At 48.0% G+C, this 22831-nt stretch overlaps 1 protein-coding gene across 1 annotated transcript; it reads right to left on the reverse strand.

The window, feature by feature from the left end:
* Window positions 1-1173: 1173 nt before the first annotated feature.
* On the reverse strand, window positions 1174-9157 carry LOC139017800 (phospholipase A and acyltransferase 3-like). Its single transcript, XM_070426416.1, has 5 exons — window positions 9004-9157; window positions 6756-6864; window positions 5086-5354; window positions 1586-1746; window positions 1174-1433 (listed from the first exon to the last, which is right to left on the reverse strand). The coding sequence occupies exons 1-4, from the start codon at window positions 9124-9126 to the stop codon at window positions 1588-1590; spliced, it is 660 nt and encodes a 219-aa protein (XP_070282517.1). The 5' UTR covers window positions 9127-9157; the 3' UTR covers window positions 1174-1433; window positions 1586-1587.
* Between the last annotated feature and the right edge of the window lie 13674 nt (window positions 9158-22831).

Below are 22831 nucleotides of genomic sequence, written 5' to 3' on the forward strand. Positions count from 1 at the left end.
CTGTAGTAACAGCCCCGCCTCCCGTCCCAATCCTGGTAATCAGCGTCTTCTCTCTTTTCCTTTGTCATCTTTTAATGAACGAGTTTGTTGACATAATCGATGTTTTCAAAGACCCAGCATTTGTTTGTTCGATTTTCTCTGTTCTGTCTGTGTTTTCAGTTTCACTGGCTTCTGCGCTCTGTTATTTCCTTCCTTGCGCTGGCCTTGGTTTTCTCCTCCCCTTTCCTGTTTCTTGAGATGGATCTGGAATAGTAATTGGAGACTTCCTCTCCTCCCACGGGAGCATTTATGGTACACATTTCCTGTTCACTGCTGCTGTCCCTGCATCCCATGGATTTTAATCTATTGTCTATTTATTTGTTAATATCAATTTAACATTTTTTAGGGCTCCATTTTGACCCAGGGGTTATTTAGAAACATGTTATTTTCTGTGTTGTTTTCTAGTTGTCCCATGATTTCTCTATTCCCTTCTTTTTCTACTTCTGCCTTTTATCTTAACCGAGTGTTTTTTGTTTCCATTTCACCCCAGTTATGGACTCATTAGCCTGGCCTCCTCTTCTGTGATCTGAGTGAGAGCTTTAGGGCAGAGACTGTCCGCCTCAGCACCAATGCCGTCCTGAGCCAGATCAATCCTCTGGGGGCCTGTGCCTGCAGGACATGTAGCCGTGGGCCTCAGCTGCTACTGGGGTTCATGCCTCCTCAGCACCTCTGTTCTCGCTCCTCCTTCCTCCCAGTTCTCAATCCTCCTTCCTCCCAGGCATGTGTCTGCTGATGCCTTGCATTCCATTCTCAGGGTCAGACAGGGACAGCTTCCCGCCCTTAATAGCCCTGGTGTCCTGACCACACAGGTCCTGGGAGGGGCCAGCCCAATGCCTGGTGTGCAGGGAAAGCAGCCAGGTGGCCGGGGCTCTTACAGGAAGTGGGGCGATTCCGAGAAGGCGCCTGCACATTCCAGTGCCCAGTCCACCTGCTTCACTGCTCCTGGGAACCATTGCCTCCCCCAGACCAGGCCCACCCTGCACCCTCACCATGACCTCATGACCTCCTCTGAGCCTAATGACCTCCCAGAGGCCCAGCTCCAAACACCATCACATTGGGGGTTAGGGCTTCTGTGTAAACGGGGGGGGGGGGGGGGGGGGGGGCACGAGGGGGACACAAGCATTCAGTCCATGACAAAGCCCAACTGTGTCTTTAATAGCATTCACACCAGCCGTATTTCCCCAATGAAATCTTCCTGTGCTTTTATAGCCCCATTAAAAGCAGCCTGAATGGCCTGGCTGGTGTGGCTCAGGGGTTGAGTGTTGATCCATGAACCAAGGGGTCTCTGGTTCAATTCCCGGAGGCTCCATCCCCAGAAGAAGCGTGCAGGAGGCAGCCACTGATGAATTTCTCCCATTTTTGTTTATCTCTATTCCCTGCCCCTTCCTCTGTTTCTAAAAGAAAATCAAGAAAAATATATTTTTAAAAAACATTAACCTAAATGTGTATAAAACAGTGAAATCAATAAACCCAACCCCACCCCCGCTGGCTAAGCAAGTCTTTTACAGACTATGTGGTTGCCGCTGGGATGATGCCTTGACCTCACCACTATTCCTGCTTGCGTCTGTCCCGCAGGGCACTGATGAGGCTTGTGATGGCCACGACCGTTCCGATGATGCCTGCTGCCACGCCAGGTGCATAGCTGACAGCAGCACTGCCTGCCGTGCCGAGTACCGTTATGAGGACAGCCAGGAGCGCTTTGGTGACCTGCAGCACAAGAGATGAGGCCTCACACTCCACATCAGGGGCCTGGCCACAGACACACCCACCAAGAATCTTCACTCAGGAGAGACCCCTGTCCCCTTCAATGGAACCACAGAAGGAACGGTTGTTTGCAGGGCAATAGGCCACCAGGAGAGCGGAGAAGAGGCGGGGAGAGAACGGGTGAGGGAAGGAGCTGTGGGTGTGAGGGAGACAGTGGCCCTGTGGGTGCTGAAAGGCTCAGAAAGCCGAAGGGGGTGCCGTGGGAAGGACACAGGCAGTGCCCGGACAGTCTAGGTGAGGGCTGGCCACTGGGAGCCTGAAGCACGTTCAGAGTTGGGGAAACCCCCTGTGAGCTCTCACCACCCAGGGCTGGGCCGGGATGGTGACTGGGCAGCGGCTCATGGAGCGAGATCACCTGCTTCTGCGCTGACCGGGGAGGGTTCTGGACAAGGAAGCGGACACTCGGACAGCAGGGATGAGGCAGTGGAGACGCCAGGATGGTCCCTGAGGGTCGTGCACTGGGCAACGCCGTGTGAGCCACCCCTGCCCACAGCGCTGTGCTGGGGAAGCAGGCGAAGACCCCGAGAGCGGCTGCTTCCAGGCGTCAACACTGGGCGGGACTTCCCAGGCTCTCAATTGTCTCCATCTGCCCCTAAACCTACTGATACCCGTGTTAGATGCCCACTGTACAGAGGAGAGGACTGAGGAGGGACAGTGGAAAGAACTCCCCAAAGCCACCCCACACCCGGTGCCAGGGACCAGGACGCCTGGTGCCCTAACAAGCCCACCTAAGCCTCCTCCGCCGGAAGGAAAAATGCTCCACACAGAGCACATAGCAGGTTTCTGTGGAAGACCGTGACTTGGCGCCACGCGAGCGGCTGGGGAAGGAAAGCCCGCACCGCCCACTTCATTCACAGACACTCAGACTCGCTCCCGCGTGTCAGCGATAAACAGACTTTCCTCAGCTCCACTCTGACTGGCACAGAGCTGCCTGGTGTTTTAAAGGGTGCACACAGGAGGGGGACACACTGGGGCTCAGGAGTGCGTGAAATGAGAATTTGCAAAGGGCCGGTGAGCATCAGTGCGGCTGGGCCCGGTGTCAGCCGCTGGACGGAAGGAAGCCAGGCTCCCAGGCTCCCAGGGGAGTGGAGGCAGATGCCGGGCCCTCCTGACCCTGCATTGTAATGGAGAAGGACAGCAGGCGTGATGATAGGAGCAGTGTGAAGACAGCCTAAGCCAACCCCCAGCCGTGACAGGATGCTGCTGATCTATAATCAGTCTAGCCCTCACTGCTGCACGGTGCAAACCCACATCCTGGAACAATAAGTTTGCAGAGGCTTGAACTGAAACCCAGACATAGATGTTTGCAGTGGGAATGAAAGGGTTAAAGAGAATAAAACGGGGCAGAGAAACACTTGTTGTGCTTAGCAGACATCTCGCAGAAAGCTTGCAGCCTTGAGCACAGCACAGCTCAGAGAACCAGGAGACACCTGGCATGGGAGGAGCCAAGGACGGACCAGACCCCCAGGTCAGCAGAGCGGCTGCAGCCAGCAGGATCAACAGAAACCTGTCTCTCCCTGCTCTCTTTCCGATGCCTTTCTCGGTCTCTGCCCACCTGCACCCAGGTGTCCGGCATCAAATCTCTTTTGATACATTATGGCCTCATGTCATAGGTATGCGAGCCCGGCCCACACGGAACCTGTCAGGTGTCAGCTAGAAGATTTCTTATCACCTACTTTGCAGCAAAATAGCTTTTAGATAAAATCACACAGAGACCCGGAAGCGAGAAACAGAACCTAGGGATACATATATCTGGGTTCAGCGGAATAGGTTTGCTCAGCTTTTGGGAAACTGATTCCCCTGAGCCAGCAGCCCTGCATTTGGGATAAAGGGGAATTTGTGCATCTCCCGAGGGCTTGGTGGTCTGTTTCCTGTCTTTGGTTACTTTGCCTTAACAGCATCTCTCTCTATGTTTTTTGTTAAGAATAGTTTATTCATTCTGAGAGAGAGGAAGGGAGAGGGAGAGAGAGAAGCATCCATGTGAGAGCACATCGATGGGCTGCCTCCTGCTCACACCCCTGTGGGGTCAAACCCGCAACCCGAGCTTGTGCCTGACCAGGAACTGAACTGGTGACCTCCTGGTGCACAGGGTGATGCCCAACCAGTGGAGCCACATGGTCAGGGTAGATTTCAAACAACAGCGCCCAGGTCCTTGAGAGCGACACTCCTGAGCTGCAGGCCACACATGCCCAGCCCGGGGCAGAGGGGGTTCCCAGTGGCAGGCCCTGTCAGTAAACGCTCTGAGAGGCGCTCAGGGCCCGGCTCAGAGGTTGGCTGGACAGTTCCTTCTGCTCCTAGCAGCCTTCTGCTTCTCCCGCAGGCATTTCAGGGGCTGGGGCCGGCCTGGGGACGCCCACTCGCTTACGGAGGGAGATGGAGTCCTTTAAAACCTCTGACCCCCCCATCCCTGAGTGCTGGTCCCATTTTGGGACTCAGCCCATCTGGTGTCCAGGTGACCTAATAAACTCATAATTCTTGACCCCTTTTGGCCTCATGCATTCCTCCTTCGGCCATTCTAACACCCACCACTGTTTTTATAAAACACTTTTTTAGGAATGGCCTCACCCACTCCATTAGGGATGGTCCACGACTGCGTTTCTGCACAAAGCTGCGGAGTGGAGTGGAGAGACAGAGCCCACGTGGGCCAGAGCCCGAAAGTTGACCCCCACCCCCAACCCCCAGCCCTTCCCAGAAAACGTCTGTCTGGCTTTTCCTCCCCCTGGCTCCCACTTTTCCTCCTCCCTCGGCCTGTAGTCCTTGTCGCCCCTACTCCCTGGTCATCTCCAGCTCATTTTCCAGCTTCAATTTAATCAAAACAATTAAATCAGATTCAGCTCAGGCGCCACCTCTTCTGTGATGCCTCCTGGATCAGGCACCTGGGTTCAAATCCCACCTCTGCACGTGGCTGTCAGGTGCTAGAGACTCAGTGCCTAGTGGTGGAATGAGTTTGGGTGAGTGAGTAAAGCACCGTGAGCCTCAGTTTCCCCATCTGTAAAGTGGGGATAAAACAACCCTCCTCTGGAGCTATGGGAGGGGCCAGGGGTGACTGTCATGGCTGTGACATCACCTCCTGACCTCACTGGTCTGCACAGCGACTGGCACTTCTCCCCACCCTCATCCCTACGCCGACTGTCACTTTCTTGTGGGCAGGGATTCCGTCCCTGCTATTTTGTCTCATTCATGTCTCTGACTCCACCTTGGCCGCCCACACGGATGCGCAGCCACTGTCAGCGGAGAGAAAGGTCTGGCTCCTGGGGACAGGGACACGGGCTGAGGACGCACCTGGTCACTGCGGGAGACTCCGTAGCGCAGCTCGTTCACGAAGTGCTCACAGTTCTCACTGGTCAGCTTGTAGCGCATCTCCTGCCCCACCAGCTCCTCGGCCCGATGCACGGTTATGCTGGGATCCAGCGGTTTGTGCTTCCGGTCATGCTTGTTATTGACACGGTACTTGTCTTCCCCGGCCACAGCGGACAGCAGCTCCTTCTTCACTATGGCCCTCCCGGACCCGGAGGACATGAGTTTGGCCAACGCAGCTCCCGTGATGTCACCTGTGGTGCCCAAAGAGGAAAGAGGCCGATGGTCGGGGTTGAGAGCAGGCAAGCAGGCAGCCCCACTGCCCTGGGCTTCATCAGTGAGGACGAGCTGGGGAAAGGCCAGCCCCCTGCCTGGCTTCAAACTCAAACACAGGCCGACCCCCGCCTGGGTGCCCTTGGAGAAGTCACAGCTGCCTCTGAACTCTGGCTCCTCATTTCTAAAGCCAAGGATGTGGATTCTTCTAAAGGCCCCTGTGGGCGCAGACGTCCCTGAAAGATGCAGGAGGGCCTGAGGGTACAGGGCACAGACCCCAGGTGCAGCCCCAGCCAGAGCGGGGTGGGGGCCCTCAGCGGCCAGGGTGACATGTTTTCCATAGTAGGAAAGGAGGCTGCTGAGCAAGCCCAGGTCTGACCTGCAAACCCAGAGCCCCACCCACCGTGTGGCCTCACGCCAGTCCCTTCTCCTCTCAGGGGCTTTCATCACTTACAGATGGAAGGGCCTGGATCACGTGGTGGCCACACTCTCCCAGCTGAATTCTCAGATTTGCCCCTAACAGGACGCCCGCCTCCTGCCTCACCCAGGCTTCTGGGAAAGCTGACAGAAGAAGGTGAGTGATGGGCCCTGGAACCCTCAGGGAGGGGCCAGTGGACCTTCCGGATGGAGCTGGGCTCACAGAAAGCCTGTTGGTATGACGTCAACCTCTGAACAGCCAGTTCATCCAATGACCAGCTTCTACATTCAAATTCCCATGTGTGTGCCCACACCTGCTGTACAGCTGCTTGTAACGGTGGCACCGTCAGCCATGAAATGCAGGCACCGATTTTATTTGGCCCGTTCCCTGCTGTTGGTGGTTCCCAGGCTTTCGGCATTTGCTTTAATGCCAGGATGCTCTGGGAGGGAAGGGAGTTTGGCCCAGCACCCGCCAGGCCCCACCCGGCTCCCCCGTGCTGTCCTGCATCCCACCCTGCACGACCAGGAGGTGGGGTTCTCATTGCTCTACAGAGGGTGCAGCTGAGCTTAGGGGGCAAGTCACAGCTCGGCAAGCGGAGGCCCCAGGACCCCAAACGGGTGCTGCTAAGTGGGAGGCCCTCGCTCCTTCTATGCCTCGGAGCCAGCTGTACGCTGTGTCCTACTCATCTGCCCCCAGAACATCGAGCACACAAAGGGGTGCTTCCCTGGGACAGTGGGTTGGCTGGAAGTGAACCCCAGTATCACCTGGAATAAAGACCAACAGTCCGTCTCTCCACGAACTGGCTGCTGAGGAAGAGGAGAGGCTGCAGACCTACCAGGGAACATCATGCAGCCAATGGCCAGGGAGAGCCCGCCATCCAGGCACTGGGTGAGAACAGCACACGAGTGTGCAGCCGCTAACACTCCCACCTCTGCCCTCAGCTTCAGCGGAGAACCAGCCTCACCTGGAGGACCCAGGTGCACCACGTAGCCATCCCCCACGTAGAGGGCCCAGTGCTGGTAGCCAGGGCGGAAAATCTCAATCAGGTCTCCAGGTTTCGGTTCGTCCTGTGACTGAAAACCCAGAAATGGGCTGAGGTTAGTCCTAACAGGGAACATAGAACCTGACCTGTAAGGAGCCCCAGCCCAGCCTGCAAGCTCCCTCTGAGCATCTCCTGCAGGAAACGGAAGAGGGCGCTCTCCTCGCACAGATGGGAAGTTCCTCCTTTACTGAGGCTGCTGAGCTGGAAGTGAGCTCATTGGGGGACAAAGAAGAGATGGACAGGGTGTCCGGAGGGGAGGTGTGGGCAGGTGTGCAGCACGGGGGTGTGGCCGAGACATGGGTGTGCAGACATGGGCATGAGCACATTTTATGCCAGAGCATGTTGGTGTCAGTGAGTGAGTATATGACCCCCAGGAAGTCTCAAATGCCCCATAAAGAGCCGCCCACCTTGCGCCGGGCCTGAGTGATTCTGAGTGATAGAGCCCCGACCTGCACAGCCAGACACGGTGCTCAACATGCCCACATTTCATATCCATCACTCCTTTGACCACAAACTGTCATTACCCCATTTGACAGATGAGAAGACTGAGTCTCAGGAAGGTTAGGTAACATGCAAAGATCCTTACATAGTGAATAGAAGAGAAAGATCGAAACCTAGGTCTGCATGTTACCAACGTTGCAATCTACCAATCCCAGAGCATCCCAGGCAGGCAGGGGCCTCTGAAGTCTGGGCTCCAGGCCAAGACCCAGCTGGGGATCCAGGGTGTGCCTGGAGTTGGTGGCAGGGCAGTGCCCTTCTGGGGTTTGCATGAGCAGGAAGTATGTTCCCCTCATCCTACTGGTAATGCGAGATATGCCCTTATCACACAGGTTCTATTTTATGATCGCTCCAAGGCCAGCCAGCACCTCTCTTTCCCTGACTCAGCCGAGCGGGGCCACAGGGGCAGAACACCGTGAGCTGGGTGGGTGACTGTTGCTGGGTGAAGTGAGGGTGGCTGCCAACCGGAAGTCTGCTGGGGAGACATGGTTGAGAGAAAAGCTCTTGATTACAAGCGTCATGTGTCAACCTGAGCAAAGATGGAACAATTTGAGCATCAAAAAGACACACATCAGATATGTGAATAATGACATCAATGTGCTCATAATGACACTTTAAAAATGGGTGAGTCACCTTTGAAGGATGCGAAAGAATCACCATATTATTACAAAAACTGGTAAATAAAGGAAAAGATTCAAGCATTTCCTAAGTGAACTGCACTCAGACAACCAAGTTAAGAATGACAGTAAAGCCAGTTTGGCTCAGTGGATAGAGCGTCGGCCGGAGGACTGAAAGGTCCCGGGTGCGATTCCGGTCAAGGGCATGTACCTTGGTTGTGGGCACATCCCCAGTAGGGGGTATGCAGGTGGCAGCTCATCGATGTTTCTCTCTCTCATCGATGTTTCTAACTCTATATCTCTCTCCCTTCCTCTCTGTGAAAAAAAAAAAATCAATATATTAAAAAAAAAAAGAATGACAGCAAACCCAAAGCCACAAAACACTTAAAGGTGACCACACGTCTGTATGCAAAGGACTAGAAAACCCCTGGCAGAGGAGGGGCTGTTATGCGGGGGGGGGGAGAATTGGGGGGGAGCGGTGCAGGGGACTTTAGCCTCAATGTTAGGTTTCCATTTGGGTTTTGGGGGGGGGGGCTAACAAGGAAAATGTGCTCACATATGTGTAGCAGAGATTAAATAAAAGCCATTTGCATGGTGCCAGGATGCAGCGAGCATTCGGAAATGTGACTGTTATGGAGCCAGAAGGAAGGAGCAGCATATGGAGGGGAAGAGAGGGATGGGAAGAAAAGCAGAGGGAACAGGTGAGCTGCTTGGAGAGGAGGGTGGACAAGAACCCTTCCTGCAGCCCCCGCCTCGGCCCCACACCGCTGGGAGCCATTCTCCTGTCCCTCCCTCCCCAGCTTATCGCAGCCACGCAGAACAATGTGACTGAGGAGGTGGGACTGGGCAGTGGGCAGAGGCTGCCCCCGCTGAGCCCACCATTCCTACCTCCTCACGAAGGCTCTGGGGAGCCCTCCCGCCCCGGGTAGCGGACCCTCAGGCCTCAGCAGGCACCCGTGCCCCTCGGTGCCAGAGCTGCAGCCCAGCAAGGAGATCCACATCCTCACCACTAACAGGATTGCGGTGTTTGAAATAAAAGCTTTCTGGGGACTTACCGGAGCCATCCTTCTGGGCAGCTGTGTCTGCGTGCTGCTGCCTCGGGCCAGCCTTCTATGATCAAGACTTTCCTTTTCCCGCTGACCCAGCCCAGGAAGACAAACACCTGTACTTAAAGCCATGCATCGCGGGCTGTGCTCCTCTGTGAGACATGTGTCCAGGTGACCTGCGAGGTAATGACTCAGTGAGAGGAGGGTCATGTTCTTCACATTTAGGTTTAGCATGTATTACCATATGCTACTAATAAATACATACATTTTTAAAAATAAAAATGCAAATCAAAGGTCACACAGAATCTGTTCTTTGTTTAAAGACGGGCCAAGGCACAGGCCAGGTAGACACATAGGCCTGGAAACCAGCCAGAGAGAAACCGAAGTCCACATGCAGAGCCAGAGGGATTCGGTGGCGGCCACGGTCAGCACCACGGTTATAAGCCACCAAGTCTCAGGGCCCAGAGAAGAGGAGAGAGGAACTGCCAGGTCAGGTGGGTGTGGGGCGAAGAGGGATGGAGAGACAGAAGGAGGGAGGAGCTCCAAGGAGACCTGAACACCAGGACTGACCATGACCAGAACACACCAACGATTCCAGCAACCGCTAAGCAGATGGAACCAGACAAAACGTGTCATCAGAGGCGCACGCCCCACACTGGGAACAGGGCGCCCGCTCGCTCCACGCCCTCCCCTGCCCCCAGTTCAGAAACACATCCCAGACCAATTGGAAACCCAAACCCACCACTGCCTGGGTGTGGAGAGGCCACTTCCTACCCCACCCAGATAAGATTCTCTCATCTGATACCCACCTGTGAGCTATAACATCCTGGGAAAACTGGACAGGAAGGGTTGAGTGGGGGGGCCCTTAGCATCAGAGCTGTGGGGCATGTGGGCGGGCAGCCAGGATCAATAACTTGCCATCTTCAGGCTCTGAGCATAAAGCGGTACTGTTAGGAGGCAGGGGGGCAGGAGCTGAGCCTGGACAGCTCTCCAGGATGGACATCTGCGGACCAGCGACCTCACAGCACACACGGTCTCGCTCCCCGGAGACTCGCTTTCTCTCAGCATCTCCACTCCATTCTCCTCTGTTGGCAGCAGGACCATCTGGGCAGTATTTCCCACCCTGGATTCTGGAGGGAGAATGAGGGGTTGGCTTAGCTGATTCCCTGCAGTTTCATTGGTCAGAGCCCTTTGAGCCGGCCCCTACTGGATGCTGGACACCTCGGAGTGGCTGGCCTAGGGTCAGGTGATCTCCGTTTGTCCAATCAGTGCCATCCCCTTGCGACATCACAGCCCTGCTTCCCTGAGCAGGAGGACTTGGCTGGGCGCTAGCAGAGCCCTCAGGTAGGGTGGGCACAGTGACTAGGAGGTGCACAGGCAAGGCGGGAGGGGTGGGATCTCAAACAAAGACCTTGTCTGCATATATGCATAACCCATGGACACAGACAGTAGGGTGCTGAAGGCCTGGGGTGGGGGTGGGCCAGAAGGGGCCAATGGGGAGAAAAAGAGGACATATGTAATAGTTTCAGCAATAAAGATTAGAAAGAGACCGCCCTGTCCCCGTTCTGGGGCTTGTAGTTTTCACCGTAGTGTTCAGGGGATCAGAAAGGCCCAAAGTGCTCCTAACGGGGCAGAGAGTGGGATGGGCGGGGCACATACCCAGCCTGCTGGCAATCTAGGCATGTATATGTATTTTTTAATTATCTTAAGGCCTATAGAAGGCAAGATCAGCATCCATATTCCTCACCTCTAGCTCTTAGCCACCTAGTTCCCCTCCATGGAGGCAGCCTTATCAGTGTCTTGGTATCCTCCCAGGAATATTGTAGACTACATATACTTTTTAATGATTTTTATTAAATCTTATGTCTATGTAGAAGAATATGCATAAGTGTGAGGTGTAAGAAATAACAGTAATGGTGTCAGGTGGGTAGTGGAAATATAGGGGGAACACTTTGTAAAATATATGATCATTTAACCACTATGTTGCACATCTGAAACGAATACAAAATAATATTGAATACAAACTGTAATTGAAAAATAAAATGTAGAGTTCTTTGAGCCCAGACGGTGTGTCTCAGTGGTTGAGCGTCAACCTATGAACCAGAAGTCACAGTTTGAGTCCTTGTCAGGGTACATGCCCAGGTTTTGGGCTCAATACCAGGTGGCGGGGGTGTGGGAGGCAGCCAATCAATGATTCTCTCTCATTATTGATGTTTCTATCTCTCTCTCCCTTTCCCTTCCTCTCTGAAATCAATAAAAATATTTTTAAATTAAAGTTCTTTTAAAAGAGAGAAAGAAATTAAGCATGTAATTGCATTTATCAGTCCAGGGCAGTGACTAACACAGAGCAGAGGCTCAAAAACCTTTTGCTGAATGAGTAAATGGAATAATAATTTAATGCAAATAAAAACATGTATTTGCTGGAGATGGGGGGAAGAGCAATAACAATAAAATACCCACGCACCAACAACCTAACTGAAGAAGTAGAAAACAACCAATGACTTAAACAAGCTTCATGACACAAAGAAGTCTGCACACACATGTTTATAGCAGCACTATTCATGATGCTACAAAGTGGATTCCATCCACTGATGAATGGATAAACAAAATGGGGTATATCCATAAAACGGACTATTATTCAGCCATAAAAAGGAAGTAAGTATTGATACATGCTTCAACATGGAGGAAACTTGAAAGCATGCTACTGAAAGAAACAAGTCCAAAAGCCACATATTATAAAATTCTATTTATAGGTAATGTTCAGAATGAGTAAATATATAGAGAGACAAAAAGTTGTTTGGTGATTGTTTAGGACTGGAGGGGTGGGGAGTGGCAGCTAAGGGGGATAGAGTTTCTTTTTGAGATGATAAAAATGTTCTAAAATTGATTGTGGTGATGGTTTCACAACTCTGTGAATCTACTACACACCATTGAATTTTACACGTTGCATGGGTAAATGTATGGTAGGTAAATTATATCTCAATAAAGATATTATTAAAGAAATTAGCCCCATGTTCCTCTCCCTGCTAATGGAGTTGTAGCCAATTTCCTGAATTTTGTGTCTAAGATTGTCTTGCTTTAAAAAAATACTTTCTACATATAAATGTGTCCCTTAAATAATACATATTTAGTTACCATGTTTTCAATGTGGTAAAATCAGAATCAAGCGTCTCACATTGCACAACTTGATGATGTTTGCCCAATATTAGGTTCCTTGTGGATTCGTGTTCCTTCACATCATGTGGAATGTAGCACAGTTCAATCATCCTCTCCTGTCAGGGGACATTGGGGTGCTCCCAGTGGGTTGTATTACAGACAAAGTTGCCATGAGCATCCTCACACAAGCCTCCTAGTGCACCTGGAGTCTTCTCTAAGCAGAGGCTGTTAAACCTTTTTAACCAAGATCCACGGTAAGAAATACATTTCATAAGGTACCAGGATATATAGAGACTTCAGGCATATAAATAAGTCTTACCAAAATCTAGATGAGATATACTCTGATAAATTCTGTTCTTTATTTTTTCTAACATATTGACTGTGACTGACTAAATTGAAGTTATCACTGACTAATGGGTCACAAACCAGAGTTGTTGGGGTGTATGGTATTGTTAGGCAGGATAGATGGCTGCTAGGGCAGGAGGAGGGGGAGGGGGTAGGGAAAGAGGGAATTTTTCTCACCCACTGAATGAAGAAGTCAGCAATCTTGTGACTTGCCAAGATAAAATTGCCCGATGTTCTCATAAATTTTGGAAAAAGCCACAACAATGTAAAAGGGGGACCTGGAAATCTAGTCTCTTGCCCAATATATCCAACAGGGGAATCTTGAAACCTATAAAAGGAAAAAATATAAAACCCTTGAACCCCCACCAGGCGGGGCACTGAGACTAGCTGAGTTGCTCGCTTGTGCTTTATGCCAATTGTATTTTTAATAAATGTTCTTGCTTTGCTTCAACACTGCTTTTGGTCACTCACCTGAATTCTTTCTCCAAAGCGTGACAAGAGCCGAGGGAAGGAGAACCCTCTCCGACGCAGGCAGCTCTCTGGTAACAGTATGACCTTCTTCAACTTTATTAGAGAAAGAATGCTAAATTAAGTTTCCCACGAGCAGTACACCAGAGTCACAATTGTTCAACATCTTTTTAAATATTTGTCAACATGGTAGTAATGGCAGGGATCTTTTTCACATTTCTATGTTTATTGGACATTTGTATTTACTCCAGTGAGCTCTGAGGGTGTTTCCAGAAGAAATTAGCATTTAAATGAGTAGACTGAGTAAAGGTGATTCACCAATGTGGGCAGGCATCATCCAATCCATAGAGGGTCCAAACAGAACAAAAAGGTGGAGAAAAGACTAACTCTCTCTTCTTGACCTGGGACATAATAGTTCCTGTTTCTCAAGGCTTTGAACTCCAGAGTTGACACCAGTGACCTTAACACCTTATTTGCAGGCCTTTAACCTCTCAACAAATTACATCACTGGCTTTTCTGGTCCACTGCTTGCAGATGACAGATTGTAAGACTTCTCGGCCTCCATAACCATGTGAGCCAATTCATGTAATAAATCTCATATATCTATATCTGTATCTATATCTTATTGGTTCTTTTTCTCTGGAGAACCTTAATCCATTGCCCTTTGCATTTACTAAAAAAAACAAAATTCAACCTAGTAAATTTGAAGACCTACTTGGCTTTAATAAGCAATTTATAGATGGGGCAACATCTCATCCAGCAATTTTAAGGGCTCTCTGAATGGTTATATAAAATGAAAGGTCTTTTGTAAGTAGAAGGGGTAAGAGAGCTCGTTAAAAAAGAAAAGAAAGGGCCGAAACCGGTTTGGCTCAGTGGATAGAGCGTCGGCCTGCGGACTGAAAGGTCCCAGGTTCGATTCCGGTCAAGGGCATGTACCTTGGTTGGTTGTGGGCACATCCCCAGTAGGGAGTGTGCAGGAGGCAGCTGATCGATGTTTCTCTCTCATCGATGTTTCTAACTCTCTATCTCTCTCCCTTCCTCTCTGTAAAAAATCAATAAAATATATTTTTTAAAAAAAGAAAAGAAAAGAAAAGAAGGGATTATTTTTTAGATCAGGACCTGGGTTTGGGGGAGAGAAAGGGAACAGCAAGGCTTTTTGTCATGTAGGTTGCCTCTTCTTTCTATAGGGAGGAGGACGGGGAATGAACCTACAGGACAGATTGCTTTATCGGTGCCCAACCAGAAAATTCCAAATTGGTTGATTAAGATTCAATTTCTGGAAGAGGTTGAGACCACAAAGAAATCAGGTATTAATTCCAAGGTTGGTATCATGGGATTTTTAGCTCAAGGGATGCCATTTGGGCCTAGAGGTTTCTCTGTGCAGTGTGTGAATGTTAGAAACATCCAAACCTGTAAAAATGTTTATGAATTTATTTAAGCCAAACTGACAACAATTGCTGCGAAGCAAAATAGCATCAGATTGAAAAAATGCTCTAGAAAATGGCAGTTTTACCACTCATTTAATATATCAAAATCAAAGGGGAAAATGGAAGGGGGTTTTTCATCCTTCTTATTCCTGGGATTTTTGATACAATGTCTTCATTGGACTTCTTGGCCTACAATCATTAAGAATCTTTTCCTTTGCTTTTTGTTTGTTTGTTTGTGTTTTGCTTGTGTGTGTATGCATGTATGTATGTATGTATGTATGTGCATATTTATTTATTTCCTTTGCTGTTCTTGATTCTGCTTAAATGCCTGGCTTGGCTTTGGGGTGAGATTTCTCAATTTGTGCTCAAGACACTCTTTCAAGCCTTCAGTGGGAAAAAAGTACAGCTTTGCTGCTTTGGGCCATGTGCCTTCATGGGGAACATTGCTGTGAGCTGAAGACAGACCTTGCTCTCCCTTTGCATTATCACAGGAGGTTGTGTTTCTTGCGCCTGGTCAGGCACCTGGCGGGGCCCTGGGGATACAGCAATGAACAAGACATGTGAGGTCCATGCTCTCATGGAGGTCATAGTTTATTGATGATTCAGTAGCAATTCCTTCTTGACTTCACACTAGATTCATGGGCTCCCCATTGGCCAGCCAGGACCGCAGCCATCCTGGCTGCATCTCCCTGTCCTTTCCACAGCCACCCTCTGGGATTCATGTGCTTTATATACCCACAGGGCGAATCGAGGTTCCCTCTTCAAGTTCAGGTCCATTCCTGGCCAGCTGGCTCCATCCACCAACTCTTTTCCCTTCCATCCCTCTCTCCCCATTTCCTTGCCAGTATTTGTTGACTTCTGAGTTTGTTATGGAGACCAAGGGGCATGCGAGGCTCTATGACAGTGGTTCTCAACCTTCCTAATGCTGTGACCTTTAGTTTAAACAAAAATTCTTTATTAGTTAAGGTATTACAAATGTGTCCTCATCCCTTCCATTAATGCCATGACCTTTTAATACATTTCCTCATGTTGTGATTACCTCCAACCATAAAATTATTCTCATTGCTACTTCATAACTATAATTTTGCTACTGTTATGAATAATAATGTAAATATCTGATATGCTATATGTGTTTTCCGATGGTTGCAACCCACAGGTTGAGAACCGCTGCTCTATGAGCTGAACATTCTTGTTGACTGTATAGCCTCTACTCAGATTCCTGACACAGAGTCTGACGCACCTCCTCTCTCTTGCAGGTCAGAGATGCCATCATGGCGGCTGGCATTGCAGGAGTGGGCTTGGCAGCCGTGGGCCTCATTGGAGCCGTGATCTCAAGAAACAAGCAACAAAAACAATAAGTTGAAGGGACTGCCCTGACGGCAATTACTTTATATGTTAACGGGATCTTGTTTTGCTAGAGGTTTTGAAGTTTGGTTTATGGCTTTCATTCTGTTTTTATAATAAGGCATATTTTCACAGAATTAAATACAACCCAATAAAGGAGGATTTTATTGGGGAAAATGCAGCCAGAACTGCCTGGTGTGAAGTCCGTTGAGGGCACAGCTGGGCTCTGTTCCTGGAGACGCCAGTTTGTGCTCTGGCCCTTTGGTGATCTTCTTTCACTTTCTCTTTGTGGCTGCGTTCTGGATCTTGCAGGAAACACAGTCCAACTCCTGTTACCTCAAGTAATGGGCGTTTCTGGTTGTGAGGACACACTGGACAGCAAGACCTCATTGATATACAAGAACAAGAACCACGGGATAGTCAGGACCTTGGCCTGGAACTAGACCCAGGATGGCTTCTAGGCTCAGCAGCCGGAGCCTGCAGATGTTCACTGGAGTTCAAACCAAACCTTTGCCATAAAAAAACTCAACATATGCTGTTGCCAATCTAAAAACCAGCCTTATTACCCCTCTGCTCTTCACATCTTTTCTCTTTCTTGTTGCTTTCACCCATCCTTCACCCCATCCCCAGAACTCCTGCTTCCTCACCATTGGGCTTTGGACAATCCCGAAGGCTCTGATCCTGTTATGCCTAGATTTCAAGATCCCCAAAGAACCACCAGGGAGCGCCGAGTCTGATGCAAAAGCATAGAGCCTTTATTCAAGCCCAGGCTTGGTCCCTCTGCCTCCTTTACTGGCACAGCGGCAGGATGCGAGAGAGCCCGAGTCTTGAAAGAACAAAGACTTTATAGGGCTTGGGGTTGGGGGCGGGGGGTGTTATGGCCCACTCGGACTACTGATTTGGCCGATTCTGGTTGGTTGAGTGAGGGCCGGGGGCTAGTGACGCAAGGGCAGGGTCCAGCTAGGGTCTGACTACACAAAGGCAGGGGGGTGGTCAGCATACTTTTGGCCTTGGGTACGTTTCCCTTGCATTCCCATTGGCTGAGATAAGGGCAGGCTGAATAACCGATACATTCTGTGGCTTTTTCTTGGAAGAGGAGTTAGGGACACAGCTCTCAGTCCCGTTCTGTCCTTTCAATCCTACACCCCCTCCTTTGGCCCCTCCTCCCCATATCAGCTCAGCTCTATCCCTCCTTACTGTCTATCAGGTTCTCCTAGTTCAAATTCTTGAGAGAATCAGCGAATCCTAATTCAGCCTACTGATTGGCTGCTGTTAGGTCAGGTGACCCTACTAGGCCAATCATCTCTTTCCTGCTGTGGCCAGGTCACATTGTGGCAGGCCCCAAGCCTGACCTCCCTGCTGCCCAACCCTCCTAGGAGTGGTTGGGGGAAGGAATGACCCCTTGTGGCGAGTCCCTTGGGGTCTGCTTCTGCTTTGTGGGCTTAGAAGATGTTCAAAGTGACCATTTCTCTAAAAGGGGCTTTTGTGGGTTCCTCAGAGACACTCTACTAGTGCTGCCAATGTTTCCTTTGTCAGCCCTGGTGTCAGGCCACCATGTGTCTGTTGAAATCCTGGATAGGACTGTCACGGAAAACGGACTCTGTAAACTTCAAGAAAGAGTTTTATTGAAGACTTGTTGAGGGCTGGCCTTGAAACAGTGCTCTGACTTGGGGGTAGTGAGAGGGACTTATGTAGGCAAAAAAGTAAGTGAAGATACATTTGACACTAGAAATGAAGACTAGGGTAATATGCTTCCATGGTTGTTTGACATCAAATGGAAGGGACGCATAGAAAAGAGGAGGTTGAGTCACTGCTGAACCTCCTGCTGTGGAAACTATCCAATTGCTTTGAGAATTTTGAAATGAATCTTTGATCAGGATGGAGGGAGGACAGACACTCTTTCTGGTAATCAGTGTCCCTTAGAGGGGAAACATTGCAGGGTCTGTGTGTGACTGGCCCTGCGGTTAGTAAAGAATCTTAGTTAGTAAGGCTCCTGGTTCTTCCCTGGTTGCTGATGTAAACAGTGGAGCTCAGGCACCCTTTCCTTTCCTCAGGACTTACAGGTGGCTCCATCCCAGCTTTCTCCTGCTGGGTACACATCTGGGGATGGAACCAGCAACTTGCGTATGTGCCCTGACTGGGAATCTAACTGGCAACTTTTTGTGCACAGGACAACATTCAACCAACTGAGCCACACCAGCCCGGCTCAACTCCCTCCATTTTAAGTGACTCTCTTTGCATGTTTATTCCATTTTATTCCCTCCATTCTCAAAACACAAGAAAACCAAACAGAAACACCCAGTTCAATTAAAAAAACACATTAACAAATTGCATAAAATACTGGAATGCGTAGAAATAACCAAATAAGATGGAAGAACCAATTCCAAATATATTAGTAATCACCATAGATGTAAATGGGTTAAACTTGCCAAGTAAAACACAAATATTAGGCTTGGCCAGGTGGCGCAGTTGGTTAGAGCATTGTCCTGACATGTCAAGGTTTCGGGTTTGACCCCTGATCAAATCACATACAGGAAACAACCAATGAATCAATCAATTAAGTGGAACAACAAATTGATGTTTCTCTCTCTCTTTCCTTTCCTCTCTCTCTCTGATGTATAAAATAAGTGGTAAAACTGCCATTTTCTAGACAGTGGTTCTCAACCTTCCTCATGCCACGACCCTTTAATACAGTTCCTCATGTTGTGGTGACCCCCAACCATAACATTATTTTCATTGCTACTTCTTAACTGTAATGTTGCTACTGTTATGAATCGTAATGTAAATATCTGATATGCAGGATGTATGTTCATTATTCTCGACCCACAGGTTGAGAACTGCCATTAGAGCATTTTTTCAATCTGTTGAGATTTTGCTTCTCAGCCATTGTTATCAGTTTGGATGAAATAAACTCATAAAAATTCTTACAAGTTTGAATGTTTCTTACATTGACACACTGTACGGAGAAACCTATAGGCCCAAGTGGCATTGCTTGTGCTAAGATCCCATGATACCAGAAGTACATTTAATACCTGATTTGGTTGTGGTCTCAACCTCTTCCGGAAATTGAATCTTAACCAACCAATTTGGAATTTTCTGGTCGGGCACCAGTAAAGCAATCTGTCCTGCAGGCTCCTTCCCCATCCTCCTCCCCATAGAAAGAAGAGGCAACCTGCTTCATAAAAAGCCTTGCTGTTCCCTTTCTCTCCCCCAAATCCAAGTTCTGATCTAAAATATAATCCTTTCTTTTCGTTTGTTAAGGGCTCTCGTGCCCTACCCTCTTACCTATAAAACACCTTTCATTTTGTACAACCCCTCAGAGTGCTGTGGACGAAAGGGGCCACCCGCTAACCTGACAAGCTCAGGGGAGGCCTGTGTGGCAGTCTTGCAAACTCAGAGACCTAAAGTAACCACAGGGATGGTCTGAAATTAAACTTTAACTAAAAGCAGTGATGGTGGGTAGTCACCTCCTAGGCTGGTATCTTCACCGACAAGGTCAACCTTTACCTTAGCTGAGCCTATCTGTCTTTTTGCATCTCTGCTAACATATCCTTAAAATGTCTGGGTAACTTCCCTTTTTCTGGACCCCTCAGGGCACAATCTAATGTGCCTGAGTGCCAGGATAGATTCCATAAATTCCTTCATTGTTGTTGTTATCATGTTAATTGTTGACTGTTAACTATCCTGAACACACCTAAGTATGTGTCTGTCTTTTACTTTTTATCCAATCCCAGAGGTTCCCCACTTTGCTTTCTCCTGCCTCCCTAATCTATCACCAGTGGATTTCTTGTAACCCTCCCATGTCCCCTCCTTTGATTGCGATGTATAAAAATAGATAAAAAATGGCCATTCTCCAGAGCACTATCCCAGTCCATTGAGAATCTGTTTCCCGGCAACTGTTGACAGTTTGGATCAAATAAACTCACAAAAATTCTTTAAGTTTTGAATGTTTTTATGTTGTTGTATTGTAAATCAGAAGACACATTACTTGATAAGCCAAATTTATTTGGAGTCCTGTTTTGCTAGTGCTAGTGGGCCCAAAGGAAATCTTGCTTCTCAAATTCTGGGGCCCAATATGGTGGAAGTCTTTCCTATTTATATGTTTATCAGGTCTTTCTTTTCCAAATTTGGAATGAGACTTCTAGATCTTCTGCGAAAAAGTCCTGTGTGCTGGGACAGGCCGTGAGACTATATCTCAAGGCCTGGCCTGGCTCCAGCACTGACAGCTCTGTCTGGGGCATAGTTTACGGCCTCTCTGGAGTGGGGAATAGTCTGATTATCCCCATTATTTAAGCAAACAAATGTTTACAGAAGCCAGAATAGCAGGGTAAAATTTTAAACAGTAGTTTTTATCCAAGATGCAGGTTACTATGCTTCATTGTTAACATTGCCCTTGTACTTGCTGAATGAGAAGTTGCCCCATTCATAAATTTCTTCATAAAGCCAAGTAGATCTTCAAATTTACTATGTTGAATTTTGTTTTTTAATAAATACAAAGGGCAATGGATTAGGGTTCTCCAGAGAAAAAGAACCAATAGGATATAGATATACATACAGATATGGATATATGAGATTTATTACATGAATTGGCTCACATGGTTATGGAGGCCGAGAAGTCTTACAATCTGTCATCTGCAAGCAGTGGACCAGAAAAGCCAGTGGTGTAATTTGTTGAGAGGCTAAAGGACTGCAAATAAGGTGTTAAGGCCATTGGTGTCAACTCTGGAGTTCAAAGCCTTGAGAAACAGGAACTATGATGTCCCAGGTCAAGAAGAGAGAGTTAGTCTTTTCTCCACCTTTTTGTTCTGTTTGGACCCTCTATGGATTGGATGATGCCTGCCCACATTGGTGAATCACCTTTACTCAGTCTACTCATTTAAATGCTAATTTCTTCTGGAAACACCCTCAGAGCTCACTGGAGTAAATACAAATGTCCAATAAACATAGAAATGTGAAAAAGATCCCTGCCATTACTACCATGTTGACAAATATTTAAAAAGATGTTGAACAATTGTGACTCTGGTGTACTGCCCGTGGGAAACTTGATTTAGCATTCTTTCTCTAACAAAGTTGAAGAAGGTCATACTGTTACCAGAGAGCTGCCTGAGTCGAAGGGGGTTCTCCTCCCCTCGGCTCTTGTCACGCTTTGGAGAAAGAATTCAGGTGAGTGACCAAAAGCAGTGTTGAAGCAAAGCAAGAACATTTATTAAAAATACAATTGGCATAAAGCACAAGCGAGCAACTCAGCTAGTCTCAGTGCCCCGCCTGGTGGGGGTTCAAGGGTTTTATATTTTTTCCTCTTATAGGTTTAAGATTCCCCTGCTGGATCTTGGGCAACAGACTAGATTTCCAGGTCTCCCTTTTACACTGTTGTGGCTTTTTCTAAAATTTATGAGAACATCGGGCAATTTTATCTTGGCAAGTCCCAGACTGCTGACTTCTTCATTCAGTGGGTGAGAAAAATTCCCTCTTTCCCTACCCCCTCCCCCTCCTCCTGCCCTAGCAGCCATCTATCCTGCCTAACAATACCATACACCCCAACAACTCTGTTTGGTGACCCATTAGTCAGTGATAACTTTAGTTTAGTCGGTCACAGTCGGTATGTTAGAAAAAATAAAAAACAGAATTTATCAGAGTGTATCTCATCTAGATTTTGGTAAGACTTATTTATATGCCTGAAGTCTCTATATATCCTGGTACCTTATGAAATGTATTTCTTACCGTGGATCTTGGTTAAAAAGGTTTAACAGCCTCTGCTTAGAGAAGACTCCAGGTGCACTAGGAGGCTTGTATGAGGATGCTCATGGCAACTTTGTCTGTAATACAACCCACTGGGAGCACCCCAATGTCCCCTGACAGGAGAGGATGATTGAACTGTGCTACATTCCACATGATGTGAAGGAACACGAATCCACAAGGAACCTAATATTGGGCAAACATCATCAAGTTGTGCAATGTGAGACGCTTGATTCTGATTTTACCACATTGAAAACATGGTAACTAAATATGTATTATTTAAGGGACACATTTATATGTAGAAAGTATTTTTTTAAAGCAAGACAATCTTAGACACAAAATTCAGGAAATTGGCTACAACTCCATTAGCAGGGAGAGGAACATGGGGCTAATTTCTTTAATAATATCTTTATTAAGATATAATTTACCTACCATACATTTACCCATGCAACGTGTAAAATTCAATGGTGTGTAGTAGATTCACAGAGTTGTGAAACCATCACCACAATCAATTTTAGAACATTTTTATCATCTCAAAAAGAAACTCTATCCCCCTTAGCTGCCACTCCCCACCCCTCCAGTCCTAAACAATCACCAAACAACTTTTTGTCTCTATATATTTACTCATTCTGAACATTACCTATAAATAGAATTTTATAATATGTGGCTTTTGGACTTGTTTCTTTCAGTAGCATGCTTTCAAGTTTCCTCCATGTTGAAGCATGTATCAATACTTACTTCCTTTTTATGGCTGAATAATAGTCCGTTTTATGGATATACCCCATTTTGTTTATCCATTCATCAGTGGATGGAATCCACTTTGTAGCATCATGAATAGTGCTGCTATAAACATGTGTGTGCAGACTTCTTTGTGTCATGAAGCTTGTTTAAGTCATTGGTTGTTTTCTACTTCTTCAGTTAGGTTGTTGGTGCGTGGGTATTTTATTGTTATTGCTCTTCCCCCCATCTCCAGCAAATACATGTTTTTATTTGCATTAAATTATTATTCCATTTACTCATTCAGCAAAAGGTTTTTGAGCCTCTGCTCTGTGTTAGTCACTGCCCTGGACTGATAAATGCAATTACATGCTTAATTTCTTTCTCTCTTTTAAAAGAACTTTAATTTAAAAATATTTTTATTGATTTCAGAGAGGAAGGGAAAGGGAGAGAGAGATAGAAACATCAATAATGAGAGAGAATCATTGATTGGCTGCCTCCCACACCCCCGCCACCTGGTATTGAGCCCAAAACCTGGGCATGTACCCTGACAAGGACTCAAACTGTGACTTCTGGTTCATAGGTTGACGCTCAACCACTGAGACACACCGTCTGGGCTCAAAGAACTCTACATTTTATTTTTC

Source organism: Myotis yumanensis, unplaced genomic scaffold, assembly GCF_028538775.1.
Source record: "Myotis yumanensis isolate MYYU_CA2020_CCGP unplaced genomic scaffold, mMyoYum1.0.hap1 SCAF_10, whole genome shotgun sequence".
NCBI lineage: Eukaryota > Metazoa > Chordata > Mammalia > Chiroptera > Vespertilionidae > Myotis > Myotis yumanensis.